Source organism: Cucurbita pepo, chromosome 5 (genome assembly GCF_057944985.1).
Source record: "Cucurbita pepo subsp. pepo isolate OVF chromosome 5, ASM5794498v1, whole genome shotgun sequence".
In the NCBI taxonomy this organism is placed as follows: domain Eukaryota; kingdom Viridiplantae; phylum Streptophyta; class Magnoliopsida; order Cucurbitales; family Cucurbitaceae; genus Cucurbita; species Cucurbita pepo.
In genome coordinates this window covers 17,636,835-17,652,799 of record NC_141802.1, presented here as the reverse complement: position 1 = coordinate 17,652,799, position 15,965 = coordinate 17,636,835, and the positions used below count along the sequence as shown (strand labels likewise).

The following is a 15,965-nucleotide window of genomic DNA, read 5'->3' as shown; positions in this document are numbered from 1 at the left end:
CTAAAACGTGGCTCAGTTTCGGCTTGTTCCACTTTCTTCTAGAAAACCAAAGCATTCAGTGCTTTGAGAAGCAGCTATATACATAGAGAGAGAGAGAGAGAGAGGGAGAGAGAGATTGAGAGAGAGAGAGAGAGAGAGAGAGAGAGAGAGATTGAGAGAGTTCCATTATTTGCAGGTGCTTGAAGCTTTGAAAAAGCAATTAATCATGTCTTCTAAGAAAGAAAGACTGGATCCGCCACCAGCTCCGTTCATGGGGTTTTATGAGCTTAAGGTTTGGTTCCTTTTGCAGAGGTACATGGCCACTCTCATTTTCTTGTACATCACCATCCCCACTTTTATTGGAAACAACGCACAAGCAGCACTCTGTAGTCCTGTTCTGGCGTTGGCCTCCTCGGCATAGCGCAGTTCTTCCACGCCATGATCTTCGTCCTTGTTTATGCACGGTGTCGTGGTTATGCATATTCAGGACATATCATAGTTGTTGCATACCCCTATCAAATCATTTTGTCTACTTCTATGTTAATATTATTTTATCGTTTTCATTTTGTATTATTTTATTATTATAATATCTATCTCAAAATGTGCTATACATGAATATTTTTAGTTGTCTATTCTTTATATTAAGGGATTATATGCTATTAATGTCATTGTTGTTAATAGAACCAACAAAACATAAATTTGAGTTTCACTAACTTGATTGTTGGTGAGAGTGAGTATCACGAAAATGCTTTGCTAAGTCTCAAGAAAAAGCGATTGTGACACATTACTAATAATTAAGGGTTGAATTGCTATAATGTTGGGTTACAGTACATCATAAATGTTTTTTCCTTGGTAAATGAATAAGCTTAAATGTTTTGAATTAAGCGATTTAATAATAATTAATTTTGTAAAAATGCTTAGTTATGATATTTAGTCCCGCACTTGTAAAAACGATTTTAAAACATTTTAAAATGAATCATGTTTATTGACAAAAGTAGTTTTAGAATCATCCCATTTAAAAAGTCTTATATTTGAGATTAAAAAAAAAAATTAGACAAAAGTTTAGAAATATTTAAGAGAAACTTTAAAGATAGCGGTTAAAATCAGAGATAAATAGAACAAACTTTTATAAAGGAAGAAAACAACTTTTCTTTAATTGCAAGACAAAATAAAACAAAATAAAATAGGAGAGTTCTTTTCTAATATGAATTCATAGTCATATTAAAAACAAAATCACTTACAATCACTTTCTATAGCTTTGCGTACAAATCTGCTGCTTTAAATACCTCCCAACTACTTGGATTCCAAAATCCTACACAAAAAAACCATGGAAAACACGAAATAAAATTTAATCAAGTGCACCAAGCCATGCTTACAAAGAAATATGTAATTTCAGCATAGCATAACATAGCATAGAATACACGTAAACGGCCCAAGCCCATTGCTATCAGATATTGTCCTCTTTAGGCTTTCCTTTTTGGGCTTCCACTCAAGGTTTTTAAAACTCGTCTCTTCCCAGTACCCTTTTAAAGAATGTTTTGTTCTACTTTCCCCTCTCCAACCGATGTGGGATCTCATATCTTGTCTCTCCTCGTGAGAAGTATATTCAGCACATAGCAGAGAAAGGAGGGCAAGAGTAAAAAAGAATGTATGCATGCATGTATGTATGATTGAGCCAGAGCCTCATCTAAACAAAATACCTTAATCAGGCAATGCAGTTCCTCGCTCAAGATTGTTTTTGATCTCCAGAGTATATCTACCAAAGGCCCGCTCAATCTTTTTGTTGAAATGTTCATTACGATCATTGATAGAATCGATATCCTTGTCTTCGTGGAACTTCCTCCTACGGCTAAACGACTTTCGCTTCTCCTCCCGGTCCTTGAGTTCTTTCACCATATTGTCAATCTTATCCTCTGAAATCTTAGGTGCCTGCAGGATAGTGACACAAGATCTATATCCTCAGAAATCTGATAATTACACATATGGTCGAAATTATACAGTGGAACTAAGAGTACCTTCCCATATTGAAGACTTGAAGCCTCACGGTAGAACTCAGGATCAGATTCTTTCATTTTATTATATTCCTCAAGGTCAACATTTACATTCTTCGTCCGCTTTTTGTATGCATCGTACAACGTTTTCTGGTTAAAAACTGTTAAAACCAAAGCAGTTTAACCCTTTTAGATAAGTATTTACATATTAACAACAAATAGATAAAATACAACCAATTATGCAAACTTTATATCTAAGTCCTCCCCCCAAAAAATGTGATTACATTGGGATATAACACGATTCATAATTAAACAAACACTTAAATAGCTTTATACGGTGAGAAACACCAGTACTTTAAGTACGAAGTTCTTTAAATTCACAATCAGATTCACAATATCTATATCCTAGATCAAATCATGTGTTCGTCATCAACTAGCAAATTAAGGAATCTAGTCAAATTATTTAAAAACGTATTTGTCCATAAAAAAGCAGCTAAGATCACCATAGTGTAAATTTGTAGAACAGATAGAGACTCACCATCCCATCCATAGGGAGCTGGATCCTTCTCCCATTTCTTATATTTGGACTCTGCTGCCTCTTGTGTATCTAACATGTATGCTTTTGTCATATCCAAGCCATTCGCATCCAAAAGCTTCCCGATTTTCTTCTTCCGTTCCTCAAGCCACTTTTGTTTAGAAATGCCTCTTGATTCCGATGGAGGTTCCATTTTCTTTTTTTCAGCAGCTATTGCTGTCTGATTAGCTTTTCGTGCCTCATTCTGCATCCATGGATCCATAAGTCATTACTTGATACTTGATAGGAATTGTTAACTACTTTTGGAAAATGTAGAAAATTACCATCTTAAGCCTGAGTTCAAACAATTTCTTTTTCCTCCCTGTAAGTTTTGTGAAGTCTCCTTCCACATTCTCCTCACCACTCAATTTGTCAGTATCACCATCACTATGCCCTTCTTCTTCAGGCTTTTCATCATGAAGATCTTCATACTCGTCAGGAGGCGCAAAATTGGAAGGAGCACTACTTCGACCAGCTTGAACAGCTTCTGATGAAGTGGCAACTGTGATCAAAATTCCCAAGAAAACATTTAAATGAGATAAGAGAGAAAGATAACAAATGATATCACTTGAATTTGAAAGGTGGAGGAGGAATGGTTAAGCAATTTATAGGGCCAATTTTTAGCAATGTTAAAAAAGCTACGTAATTCAAAGAAAACGTTAACAAATTAGACAAAAGGATAAATAGTGATGAATAATGAAATTGTCAGCTACAATAAAAGAAGGTCATTATGTTCAAGGAAGTTGCAAAGAAATTGTAGCATGTGAAAAAACCTGGCTCATTTTGCTGATTCCGGGCTTTGACTTCTGCTATTATTTCAAAGCAGTACTCGCTACATTCATGATAAGGATTAGAAGCATTTCTACAATCAGGGTGTACTCTTCCTTCGTCAGACATCTCTGCAACAACGTCTCTTACTCGCTGCAAATAAAGAGTCATAATTAAACGGAGCTTTAAAATATACAAAAATTCCGGAAACTTAAAGCTGTAAAAGAAGATTTTGACAATAAAAGGCATCATTGGATGGATACGAAGGTTACACGATCAATCAAACGAGTCAAAACATTCAAACTTCCAACTGAATTTATCGTACCAACGCCAACAATAATCCTCAATTTCTCCAAATGTATACAATGCGCGCAAAGTGTACTCAATGGAAAATTGATTTTCCTTGTATATGTCTTTGTTTTTCACAAGAGGAATGCGAAGGAGTACAATTAATCCCGAGCAAACTACAAGAATTCAACTTCTGAGGAAAGGAAACCACGGTAACACAAAATCAAGTCTACTACAACACACAACAACAAATAGCAGCATGAACATTATCACTGATTCCAGACAAAACTTGCGAATCAAAACCGAAATTCATACGGAATCACAACGAGAAAAGCAATATTAGAGATTTAGAGGCGCTAAAAGCAAGATGCAGAACTATACCTGAAATCTAGGTTTTCCGCGCGGGAAGAACTCGAAGAAGAAAGCAGAAGAGGTTCCCTTCCCGATTTGGGAAGAACGAAGAACAATTGCTCAAGATTTCTTCCGAAACAACAAATCCCTTTAAAATTCTCAGAATTTAAATACAAAATTAATTTTGGTTTCTAATTAGGAATAATACGAATAGGACTCATATATATATATATATATTTATTATTATTATTATTATTATTATTATTATTATTATTATTTAAATACATATATTTAATCATTCTCTCTGTCATTTATTTATTTTTTAAATGAAAATTAAAATAATCATTGTTATTTTTTACTATTTCGTAAATTATTTTTTGGTTGTTGAAATTAAAAAATTGCTTTATTTCGTCTCTATGTTTTATAATTAGGCAATCAAACCCTTTATTAAATAGTTATTTAATGGAGGGCTAAAGTGCAATTTTTAAAATATAAAAAAACTAGTTTTAAAATTAAAATTAATAATTCGTTTTAATTTTTTTAAAGGAAAAAAAAAAAAAAAACTCTCTCCTTTTCCCTCTTCGTCCACCTCCTTTCCACCTATGACCCTGGCCCTGCCTCGTAACTCTTAACGAAATTTCGCGTTTAATTATCTAAGATAAATAAATGAAATGTTATTTCGATCTTTAAGAATAGTATGATACAACACCACGATCCATTAAATTAATCCTATTTTATTATTGACATAAAAATAAAACCGTTCTCTTTATATTTTTATTGATTTATCTCTCAACTAATTAGAATTATTAGAACAATTTGAAGAACCAAATTGTAATTCTAAAATTTCTAGGGACCAAATTGAAAACTATGACTAATTTAGCTTATAATTTATAAAAGAAAATTGAATATTACATTCGGGTTGGAATTGATGGGCTTTAGGCCCATTAGAAGGGTCTCTCGACAAGGGCTGTACCCACGACAACTGGCCCATTCAACCAGATTCGGTTGACTTTTTAACTGTCGCAAAACGGTGTCGTATTGACATTGAGAAATAAATTCCTAATAAAATAGACGGATTTTCAAACCCGTCCGAAAACTTTGAAACCCTAGCTTCCACCCTCCACAGCTCAGCTCCGACGCGCCGCCTCCCTTCCCGGCCCTTTTCCATGGCTTTCTTCACCGGTGGTGGCCGATTCCGCGAGCTTCTCAGGAAGTACGGGAAGGTCGCAATCGGAGTTCATTTCTCAGTGTCGGCGGCTTCGATCACTGGCCTCTATGTCGCCATCAAGAACAATGTTGATGTAGAATCGCTACTCGATAAGCTACACATGGACGGATTCTCTTCCAAAGATACGCCACAGACAAGTCCCTCCGAAATCACATCGTCCGTAGACGATGGATTTGTGATCGAAGAAAGACCTACATCAGAAATTCAATCAACCGTAATGGAAGAGCCGCGGAAAAGGAATCGTACAGCCGATCTCGCAGCGTCGACTGGCGGCGCGTTGGCTTTGGCCGTGCTTTGCAACAAGGCATTGTTGCCGATTCGGGTTCCGATCACTATTGCGCTCACACCGCCGATCGCGAGGCTGCTGGCGAGGCGAGGAATTATGAGAAGTGGTTAAGGAACTGAATCCATCTCATTTCTTCATCATCTTTCTTGTAAGTTGGATCGGCGATGGTCGATTAGAGTTAAGCTTCTTCTTCTCGCGATCAGCAGAGTATAATAATCCATTTTCTACGTTCTTATGAGATTTTTTTTCAAGAAAAATTTATCAAAACAGCAAATGAATAAAATCCCACTGTGAGTTCTTCCATTTCGTTCTTCATCTGATTTCAACTGAAAATTCGATCGTTTTTTTTTTTTTTTTTTTTTTTTTTTTTTTTTTTTGAGACTGAATTCTATAGATCTGGCTATGAGAGAATAAACTAGGCATTATATTTATAAATGAATTTTATTTCTTACCCAGTAATTAATAGAAACATTAATAATGAGAATAAAAGTTAAAAATATTTAGGCCCATTTGGTTTGTTTTATTATTATTATTATTATCTTTTTATGTTTTTAGAAATAAATAATTCATTATAAAAAAAATTAAAAAAAAAAAAAAAACTTGTTTGGTAAGTTGATAAAGGAAACAGCTTCAATTAAAAATATAAAATAAATTTAATTATGTAAATTTATACACTTGTATATATATATTGATAATTTTTAGATTTTCACTAATACATTATTTTCTTTATTTTGACATTAATTTATTTATTATTTATTATTTATAACTAGATTTAAAAGTTTGTTAAAATAAAATTTGATTTAAAATATTTTTCTATGGTTTTTTTTCTTCTTTATTAAAGTACAAATTCATTTCCTCCAATATTTAAATATTGGAAAAATATTAGAATCCTGGTTTTATAGTTTTGATAAAATCTCACCAAGAGTAAAAACCTTTATAAATAGTCCATATTATAAGGACTATTTAGCAAAATTTTGTCAAACTAAAGAATTTCAATAACTGAACTATTATCACCGTTCCTAAGTATAGACTTTTCTCCGGAATCATATGGTAGCACAACCCACACACAAACACCACCCGACAAAGGACGAATGAATGCTAGAAGCCCAAAACTTCAAACTTTCTTCATAAATGGGGATGTCAGTGTCACAATCGCACTTTTCTTGACAACAGACTTTTGCGATTGTGTGGCATTCACTCTCAACACTGAATGAGTTAAGCCAATTTGAATTCGCGTCGCCTGCGGCCGAGCAACATATGCTTAAGCCTCTAGCCCTATTTTGAGAGGAAGGTTTTAGAAAACAATGGAAGAGAGATTTTTGAAAGAGAGTTTAAAAGTAAGGTTGAAAGAAGGTTTGGAATTTGTTATATGACTTAAGTATATAAAGAAATATCACAACTTAAATATTATATAACTCGAATATGAAAATTTGACAACTAGTTGCATTTCCTTATAGTACAGGCATAATTTCACCAAACGGCCATACAAATCTAGGCAGGAGGAGTTGACGACTGATATCATCCTCTATAGTACATTTTGAGACGATTTAAGTCTGATAGACCTAGACATGATTTTGCCGAATAGTCATACAAACAGAAAATACAATAGTAAGGCAATACAACATGGAATCAAATAAATGGTTTGGCGTGGCATAGACATGTGGCCATGGGCAACACGCTCTAAAGAAGCATAACTGTGACACTCAGAGCAAAGACAATCCTTCCCCGAGACCAATTATAACAGTCACCTCCCCGAGACCAATTATAACATTTAAAATTATTGACTAAAATTTCACCTTCTATAAAATTTCACCTTCTATAAACTATTATAGACTAAGTTTGTAGTTTAACATTTTTTTTTTCAGCTCAAACAGTAACATACCTTTAGAAAATCATAAGGAATAAATTGCAGCACAACATATTATACTTCTTTTACTTTCTTTGAGCAATACTGAAATGCAGCACAACAAAAAATCATCATAAAAAAAAGTCCATTCTAGGACAAACAACCTACGACAGAAGAACACGACCAACTAACTCCTAACTTGCAATGTAATTCGGACTTTCCTTTGTTTTTTTTAAGGAAAAAAATGGATCACAGACCAAAGAATTGTCACAAAAACCCAGATCCTAGAATTCTAGGAAGCTTTTGAAGATCATGAGGCCCCCAGTTCAAAACTTCTAAACAGGGTGCATCATTGATCATAATGGGTAAAGACAAGAAGGCTTTAACATGAATGGGAATGAATGGAAGAAAAGAAAAAGATTACCTTGTCAGCTATGTGTAAATGATGACACTTTGTCATCTGGAGTTTTTTGTAATGCTACAACTGTTGAAAATGCTTAAAATCGCGACAATCAGCTCCGACTTCGTTCAACGACGAGAAGAGCTTCGGAACAATCTTAGCGAGCATAAGCTTAAACCCGACTGACGTGGAGTTGGGATCGCTTTCTTCTCTTATAGAGGCATCTTCTGTGAGAGAGCCAATTAAGTGACCTTTCATGTATGCATCACAGGCCTTCAGGATGTAATATCCACGCCTCCTGAAATGTTCTTTAACGAGTTCTTCGAAGTCCTATTCATGAACAAAATCAATTAGTCAAGCATAATATTTATAGCTAATTTATCACTAGTAGTCATTGCATCATGAACTTTCTGTGTACCGCATACATAAATTCGCTCAAGTTACAATCACAAGTTCTTCAAACCCATGGTTGTCCATTAAAGAGGAAAAAGAAAAAAGAAACACCGCAACAGCCCAAGCCCACCGCTAGCAGATATTGTCATCTTTGGGTTTTTCCTTTCGGGCTTTTTTTTCAAAGTTTTTAAAATACGTTTATTAGGGAAAAGTTTCCACACCCTTATAAAAAATGCTTCGTTCTTCTCCCCAACCAACGTGGGATCTCACAATCCACCCACCTTCAGGACCCAGTCCTCGCTGGCACTTATTCCCCTCTTCAATCGATGTGGGATCTCACAATCCACCCCTTTTCAGGACTCAGCGTCCTCACTGGCACACCGCCTAGTGTCTGGCTTTGATACCAACTGTAACAACTCAAGCCCACCGCTAACAGATATTGTCCTCTTTGGGTTTTCCCACTCAGGCTTCCCCTCAAGGTTTTTAAAACGTGTCAGCTAGAGGAAAGTTTCCACACCTTTATCAAGAATGTTTCATTCTCCTCTCTAACCAATGTGGGATCTCACAATCCACCCACATTTAGTACCCACCGTCCTTGTTGGCACTTGTTCCTCTCTCCAATCAATGTGAGATCTCACAAACACAATGCTTTTTGGTCCATTTAGCAAATGACATTTGAAGATTGTATGGTGCAGAAAAAGTTCTCAACAAAGATATTCAAATGAAAATGAACAGTAATACCCACCTTGGGAGGCTTCCTCATAAGATACATTATTGTCTTGCAGTTCAACAAGAAAGTGTTTTCATTGTACGACAAGGAATTCTTCTCTCCTTCTGCTGTCCCAATTTGTTTGTCATATCCAGCTTCATTAAAATATGGTTTAGAATTCAACACTAACCCCTGGAGCGATACCAACACTTGAAGGATGCTAGAGGACTTTGGATCCCACACTTCATTTCCTCTGCCAGTCCAAGTATTTAAAAGGCTAAGGCACACTTTGCCTTCCTCATAAAGATTGGGATTTATCCGCCACCCACCTGAATGATAATATGCTGACTGCATCATAACAAATCCCATCAGTAAGTTACCATATAAGACAACCCAGATTATAGAAGTGACTTAATGCTATGACTCACTGGTGGAACGTCGGGATACTCTGGTGGGAGGTGAAAATCGAAGAAGAAAAGGCCATCTTGGTAAGGGGTCCCATAGGCCCCAACAATGACGGTTCTTAAAAGGTCCATTCGATCCTCATAGACTCGAACGTATATCCCATCTGTTACAGAATTCATTCATGGCTCAGCTAACAGATACATGAATGTCAATCTCACGAGACGCGACTCAATGAAGCAAAGATAGACATTGTTTACCTGGAAGATTATTCTGGAGGATAGTCCAATCTTGCTGGATTTTCTTAAGCCATTTCCTTCCGTTAATAGTCTGCATTCAACAAAGTTCAACCATTCAGACTTGTGCAGAATCTTTCAAGTAAGAACGTGTAAACCAATCTGGACAACCCGAAACCCAAAAGTATTGATGAACATGAAGAACAAGACCCTAAAACAAGAACCGTGCACCCCTAAAACAAGAGCCGTGCACAGAAGTATTCTTAGAGCATCAAAGTGGTATCGAAACTTCACAAATATACTTACTTGTCCATTTGTACCAAGAAAATAATGGTCCAAAGGATCTTTAACGATATCAAAGCCCTTGAAGCTGCAGGTGCCATCCTCATGGCATGCTGACCCATCTGATTGAGCAGTCCTCAGGTTGCTTGAAGCTTCTGCTGATACTAACACTTTTAATGGCTCTGAGGCATCGTCGTCCTCTCCTCTTCCACAGTCAGAGTTCATATCAGAGGCAGTAAAAGAATTGGATTTAAGAGAGCGAAGCCCAGAATCTATTTCCTCCAAAGCTTGAATTTCCAAGGATTGAGTGTCACTTTCACTGTGGGAATCCAAATCCATTGATTCTCGATTTCTTGGTCCTCGTGAGAATATTCCAGTAGCCAATCTAGTAACAAATCGAAACGCAGCAAGTGGAACAGAAAGAGCTAGACTTCTTCCTGAATTATGCTGTTCACTCTCTTCCTCTTCAGAATCCACACCAGTATCTTGCAGCTCAATATCCTAGAGACATTGACGTGGGTCATTATTCGCGATGCCTTAATACATATCAGGTGTAATTATTCTTAAAACTGTAGATAACAACGTTACAAGCAAAGACAAACAAATGAACAATGGAAGGGCACAATGACATCAGATTTCAATTTATAAGAACTGCCGAACTTTCAAAAAATCAGCACAAGAGGGCATAACATATGGAGGGTCACTAATAAAAAATGATATGAAATTTTTTGCCGAAACCTTGGAAGCAGAAACTGAAAAAGAAATGATATTATTGAGAGTGAAAGACTGAGAGTCTATCAAAATAAAATTTTAATCCCATTATTTAAAGAAGATTACAAGTAAAGAGACAGGAGTTCAGACTGACCTTTTGCATCTAATATGCATGATTAAAACAAAAGTCCATACCGGCCCTCATAATTACATGTTACTTCTAGTTTTATTCTTTAGTTTCTTTGACAGAAAATCTAGAGATTATATTATTAGATGTTAGGACCCACGACCCTCCACAATGGTATGATATTGTTCACTTCGAGCATAAGCTCTCATGATTTTACTTTTGGTTTTCCCAAAAGGCCTCATACCAATAGAGATAGTATTCCTTACTTATAAACTCACGATCTTCCCTTAATTAGCCAATATGTGACTCCTCTCCCAACAATCCTCAACAATTCTCCCCTCGAAAAAAGTACACCATAGAGCCTCCCCTGAGGCCTGTGGAGCCCTCGAACAGCCTCCCGTTAATCGAGGCTCGACTCCTTCTTTGGAGCTCTTGAACAAAGTACAACCTTTGTTCGACAATTGAGTCATTTTTTAACTACACCTTTGAGGTACACAACTTCTTTGTTCGACACTTAAGAATTCTATTTACATGGCTAAGTTAAGGGCATGGCTCTGATGCCATGTTAAGAACCACAACCCTCCACAATGGTATAATATTGTCCACTTTGAGCATAAGCTCTCATGGTTTTGCTTTTGGTTTCCTCAAAAGACCTCATACCAATGGGATGGTATTCCTTGCTTCTAAACTCAAGATCTTCCCCTTAATTAGCCAATATGAGACTCATCTCCCAACAATCATCAACATTAGAACCATTCAAAAGAATATGCTAACTTTAGTGTACCAAAAGAATGTTACCTCCTTGGCGTTCTCAACATCCATTTCATCATCATCATCATCAACTGTTTCCCAACTTGCAGCACCGTTACTTATTTCACTTCCAGCACCAATTGATTCATCGTCATCATCTCGACCAACAACATAAATTGCTTGAGGGCCAACCTTAGCGAAATTATAAACACTTCAGCATTTGAGTTTCTAAACTCGTGAGAAAAGTGAAAACCATTAAAAACTAAATCAGTTACCACATATGAGTGTTAGATTATAGACTATCAAGACACAAAAAAAAGTAACATTTTTAATATTTCAAGATCAACTAATTTAAAAGCCAATAAATAAGCAGATACCAAACATAAAAATAACAATCAATTCCTACGAAAATACAGGAAAAACAGCTCCCTAACCTGCCCTTATAATAAATTTGTTTAATTACAATGATAATGCACTCTTCCTGTTAGAAGAAGATCATAAACCATTTGGTCTTGTTTTTTACGTTTGCAACCAAGTATCATTTTCAAAAGAATTAGGAAATGAAAAATACCGTTGAAACCATGCCATTGGCCCAAAAAACTTCAATATCACCATTCTTAAGAGTCGTTATATTTCCAACCCAAGAGAGATCTGAGAAGTCAAAGCAATCATCACTACTTGATGGATATTCTATTTTCAGGCTTCCTGAAACCTTTTCTGTACAACTCATCACCCCATTGGTTGAACTTTGATGATTTAATTCTTCAGTAGTGTTTTCAGAAGACAGAGCTTCTATAGAATCAGAAACAGGTGACAAACGAATAACAACATCACCGTAACAGTAGTCATAATCTGGATGCCCTTCTAGCTCATACACACTAACAACTTCTTCTATGTCAAATTCTCGAGGATCCTCTGCCCTGGAGACTGGTTTTAACCACCTTACACAGGCTGTTCGCTCCTTTGCATGAACACTTTTCACAACTCCAACTCGCCTGCTTTCCGTAACATCATCATCATTATCAGAGGCCTTCTCAACAACATACTGTTCTGGAACAAATTCATGATCACCTGGATTAATTGGAATCAAGCCTGTTGAATCCAGCGCAAGTTCTGCCCGGCCATCCTGCCATACAACATCAACTTTTGTCGTAGTATTGATGATTAAAAGTGCCCTCTCAAAGTTTTCCTCTTTCTTTCTAGCCTTCTTATCTCTCCTGATGACAACTTTACGAATTTTTTTGCGATGGAGAGGCCAAGTCTCATGGGTATTCTCCTTTGTTGCTCTAGAACTACTAGATTCCGGCAAAATATTACATTCTGGATCCCTATAATTTCCATTACATGCACTAATGGAGTCAAGACCAGTGGATTCAGTTCTCCCACTTAATTCATCTACCACGGTATCCTCTGAATCGCACGCTCCCACTGTTTGTGCGTAATCTAACATATTGGTCACTGAATCAGGAAGTTCTGTTTGTGATGAGTCCTTAGTCGAGCCAGAGGAGAATGAGGAGGGAAGAAGACACCAGTCACCCAATTGCCAATTCACATGTGAAAAACAAGTTAATAGTCTCAAGTTCTTTGGACTCTGTTCTTCAGCTGGGGTGGTAGAAGAATCTGGTCCATATCCAGCAGATGCTATCCAATAAATGAACACTGATCCAACTGTAACTTTAGTGACAGTACCTTGCAATCGATTAGGTTTCCATAAACCAGAAAGCCATTTAGAATTCTTAAAAACTGTTGAAGAACTCGCCCTCACCCGCTGGCCAGGATAGTAAGGAAAGCTTGCATCTTCAAGGATATTCTTAGAAACTGGTTTGAGCCGCGATGGCTCTGCCTTTGTGACTTTACACTTGGAGCCATCATCAAACATCACAGTCACATTATCCAAGACATCATCAATTCTACCCAACCACGGACCAAGGACCACATAATCCCCCACTGCAAAATCTCTCACACGTATCAAGTCCTTAGATGATATATTTTTCACAACTGATCCATCAGGAACTAACAAATCAACAGAGATATTTACATCTACCACAACACCTGATTGCCCTGTAGGATTGGAAACAGCAGCAACAAAATCACCATGTAAAAACCCCCTATCTATAACTGTTAAATCATTAACATTCTGAGTAGTCTCACTTTCATCCATCCAGAGGACTCGAACTTCATCAGCAGGAAGGGGTTGATTCTTATAACTATCTCTGTTTGAATTTTTAGCATTAGTGTCATCGTCATAATTTTCCTTGTTTTGACCTTCGTTCTCCCCATCACCATCATAATCATCACAACCATCATCATCAAGACCATCCTCACCATCATCATAGTCATCTTCATCATCAGTAATGTCAGTATCTGAATCAGCATCACCAGCAACTTCAGTCACAATCCCTATCATACCACTGCCTTTGCTTTTTACAATATCTCGTCTATATACATGTGGAATATTAGGTTTGTCGCTTTTATTCTCATTCATTCTTCTAGCTTCATCATTATTTATAGTTGGCATGTGAATATTTCCACTTGTAGAAACACCATCCCTATTCATGTAACTATCGCAAGTATCCGTAAGAGACTCCTTGTCCACAGAATCCGGTTGCCCCATCTGGAAAGAAAGAAGGAAGAAGGATGAGTACAGCAATGACTTACATATGTAACTCAAGTACATTGGGATAATATTCATTTCAATCTAGTAAAGTACATTTGTCAAAGTTCAAATATAAGAACCGAAACAAAACTACATTTTTTTCTTTTATTATATATATTATTGTACTTCACCAGATGCACCTCCCTAACGCGTCCAGGGTCCCCAATGAATCCTTTGGGCATCCTCACCGTATGCAACATTTAAATAAATTAAAACTTCAAAATCATATACCAAAGATGCCCATGTTGGATACCCAACTCTGCATGTAATAAGAGAATTCAAGCTTCCTAGATGCCTATCTAGCCAGCCAAGAAAGTGAACAAACAAAATCCATGGCCCATTAGTCTGTAAGTATGAACAAACCAGTCGCTGTAATTTTACTCTAAGCAACAATAAAGTCAAATAAGCTCACTGCTCCTTTTTCCTTCATAATTTCATCAAATAGGGAAAAGTTGCTGAATGAACAGAGCAGCAAGAAATGGACATTTATAGCATATTTGAATAGAATCAGGAGGTTGACATATTTTTGCAAGTAGCTTTTTGCTACTTAGAGCAGTCACCAAATAATCTCCATTTTAGATTTTCAGATCTAAAATTCAAAAAAAAAAAACCAAAAACCCAGGAAAGACGATTGACCAACACAAACAGAAATGAAAAATTCTGGGTTCATTTGCTAATATGCTTAGCAAGACGACAGAATTAAGAAGGCATCCAATGGACGTCTTCGTTAAAATCATAAAGTTACTTGAATCAAACGCAACAAGAAGAAGAAACAATGGCTAAAACCATTTACACCTCTCCCGTTCTCGCATTCAAATACTCAGAGCAGGTCATAATTACCAGCAAAACCATTAATCGAAATGAAAAAAAGAAAAAACAAACTAACGAACTAACTAAAGAAGCTGAAGACCACGATTCAAGACCTTCGCAGATCAATCCCTCGAGCTAAACTCAAACATCCATCCCACCAGTAATCCAAACAATAAACAAAAAATATTCCATCCCAAAGCTCAATCCAATCAAGTAACCAAAACAAACGAGCTAATGAAATGAGAACCTGAGGCTGCTCGGAGGCAGACAAAAACGAGCTGCAAAGAGAAAAGCAATCTGAGAATCGCCGTCAATTGGAGGGAAAGAAGGAGGATGCGATGAAGAAAAGGAGGCCTTTGATTTTGAACGGAGGTTCCTTCGAACTCCGTTTTCGAACCAGAGAATATAATATATTATGAAAGAATTAGAGGGAGGAGCTGGTAAGAGAGTTACCGTGGGGGTGGGTTTGTAAATACCTATAATATGGGGGTTGATTATGGAAATAAATAAAAACCTGGGGGCCTTCTTCTTATATATTTGTGTCCGTTGATTGGTATGGTAATCGTGATCCATTACCACCGTTCAAAATTAGGACCAAGTCCCGTTGCAAAAATAATTATTTTTTTAACTTTAAAATATATATTTATTATATTATACAAATTTTTTATTTATTTATTTGGATATATATATTTAAACCCAACTTTTTTTCTATTAATATTTTAGTTTCAAAACTTTTAATAATAATTTTTACTAATTAATATATATAATTGTCAATTATTGTGTATGTTTGAAATTAATAGAAAATTTATTATAAAAACATATTTTTTATTCATTTTTTAGTATTTAAAAAATAAAATATATTATAATAAAAATAAAATATATAAAGTAAAAAAATAAATTTAAAAATAGTTATATATAAGTTTGGATTTCAAGTAAGGGAATGAAAGGTGCTTTTCTTGGGGAGTTCTAATATTGAAAGGAAGTTTATAATTTACAAGGCAAGTTAACATTTTTCTAAGAATTTAATAAAATTTGTCGGGAGCTTAGCTTAATTAGTTAATACAGATATTCTCGGTTAAAAAAATAATGTTTTTATTTTAAACTAGGTTAACATTAGTAAGGTATATTTTAGAAATTATGTTCGTGTTTGTTAAAGTTTTTCTCGGGAATGATTTGGA

General features: G+C 35.9%; 3 protein-coding genes across 3 annotated transcripts; 1 reads left to right on the top strand and 2 right to left on the bottom strand.

Annotated features, from left to right (window-relative positions):
• Window positions 1-1,089: 1,089 nt before the first annotated feature.
• Window positions 1,090-4,134, bottom strand: LOC111794742 (pre-mRNA-splicing factor SYF2). The gene is made up of 7 exons (XM_023676873.2): window positions 3,982-4,134; window positions 3,318-3,465; window positions 2,829-3,046; window positions 2,509-2,749; window positions 1,995-2,131; window positions 1,680-1,908; window positions 1,090-1,291 (listed from the first exon to the last, which is right to left on the bottom strand). The coding sequence occupies exons 2-6, from the start codon at window positions 3,439-3,441 to the stop codon at window positions 1,681-1,683; spliced, it is 948 nt and encodes a 315-aa protein (XP_023532641.1). The 5' UTR covers window positions 3,442-3,465; window positions 3,982-4,134; the 3' UTR covers window positions 1,090-1,291; window position 1,680.
• Window positions 4,135-5,072: 938 nt separating this feature from the next.
• Window positions 5,073-5,768, top strand: LOC111795580 (uncharacterized). Its single transcript, XM_023678088.2, has one exon. It carries the CDS (start codon window positions 5,118-5,120, stop codon window positions 5,574-5,576), a length of 459 nt encoding a protein of 152 aa, XP_023533856.2. The 5' UTR covers window positions 5,073-5,117; the 3' UTR covers window positions 5,577-5,768.
• Window positions 5,769-7,422: 1,654 nt separating this feature from the next.
• LOC111796101 (putative ubiquitin-conjugating enzyme E2 23) lies at window positions 7,423-15,242 on the bottom strand. The gene is made up of 8 exons (XM_023678792.2): window positions 15,035-15,242; window positions 11,893-13,935; window positions 11,370-11,513; window positions 9,758-10,234; window positions 9,476-9,545; window positions 9,242-9,381; window positions 8,850-9,161; window positions 7,423-8,041 (listed from the first exon to the last, which is right to left on the bottom strand). The coding sequence occupies exons 2-8, from the start codon at window positions 13,933-13,935 to the stop codon at window positions 7,790-7,792; spliced, it is 3,438 nt and encodes a 1,145-aa protein (XP_023534560.2). The 5' UTR covers window positions 15,035-15,242; the 3' UTR covers window positions 7,423-7,789.
• Between the last annotated feature and the right edge of the window lie 723 nt (window positions 15,243-15,965).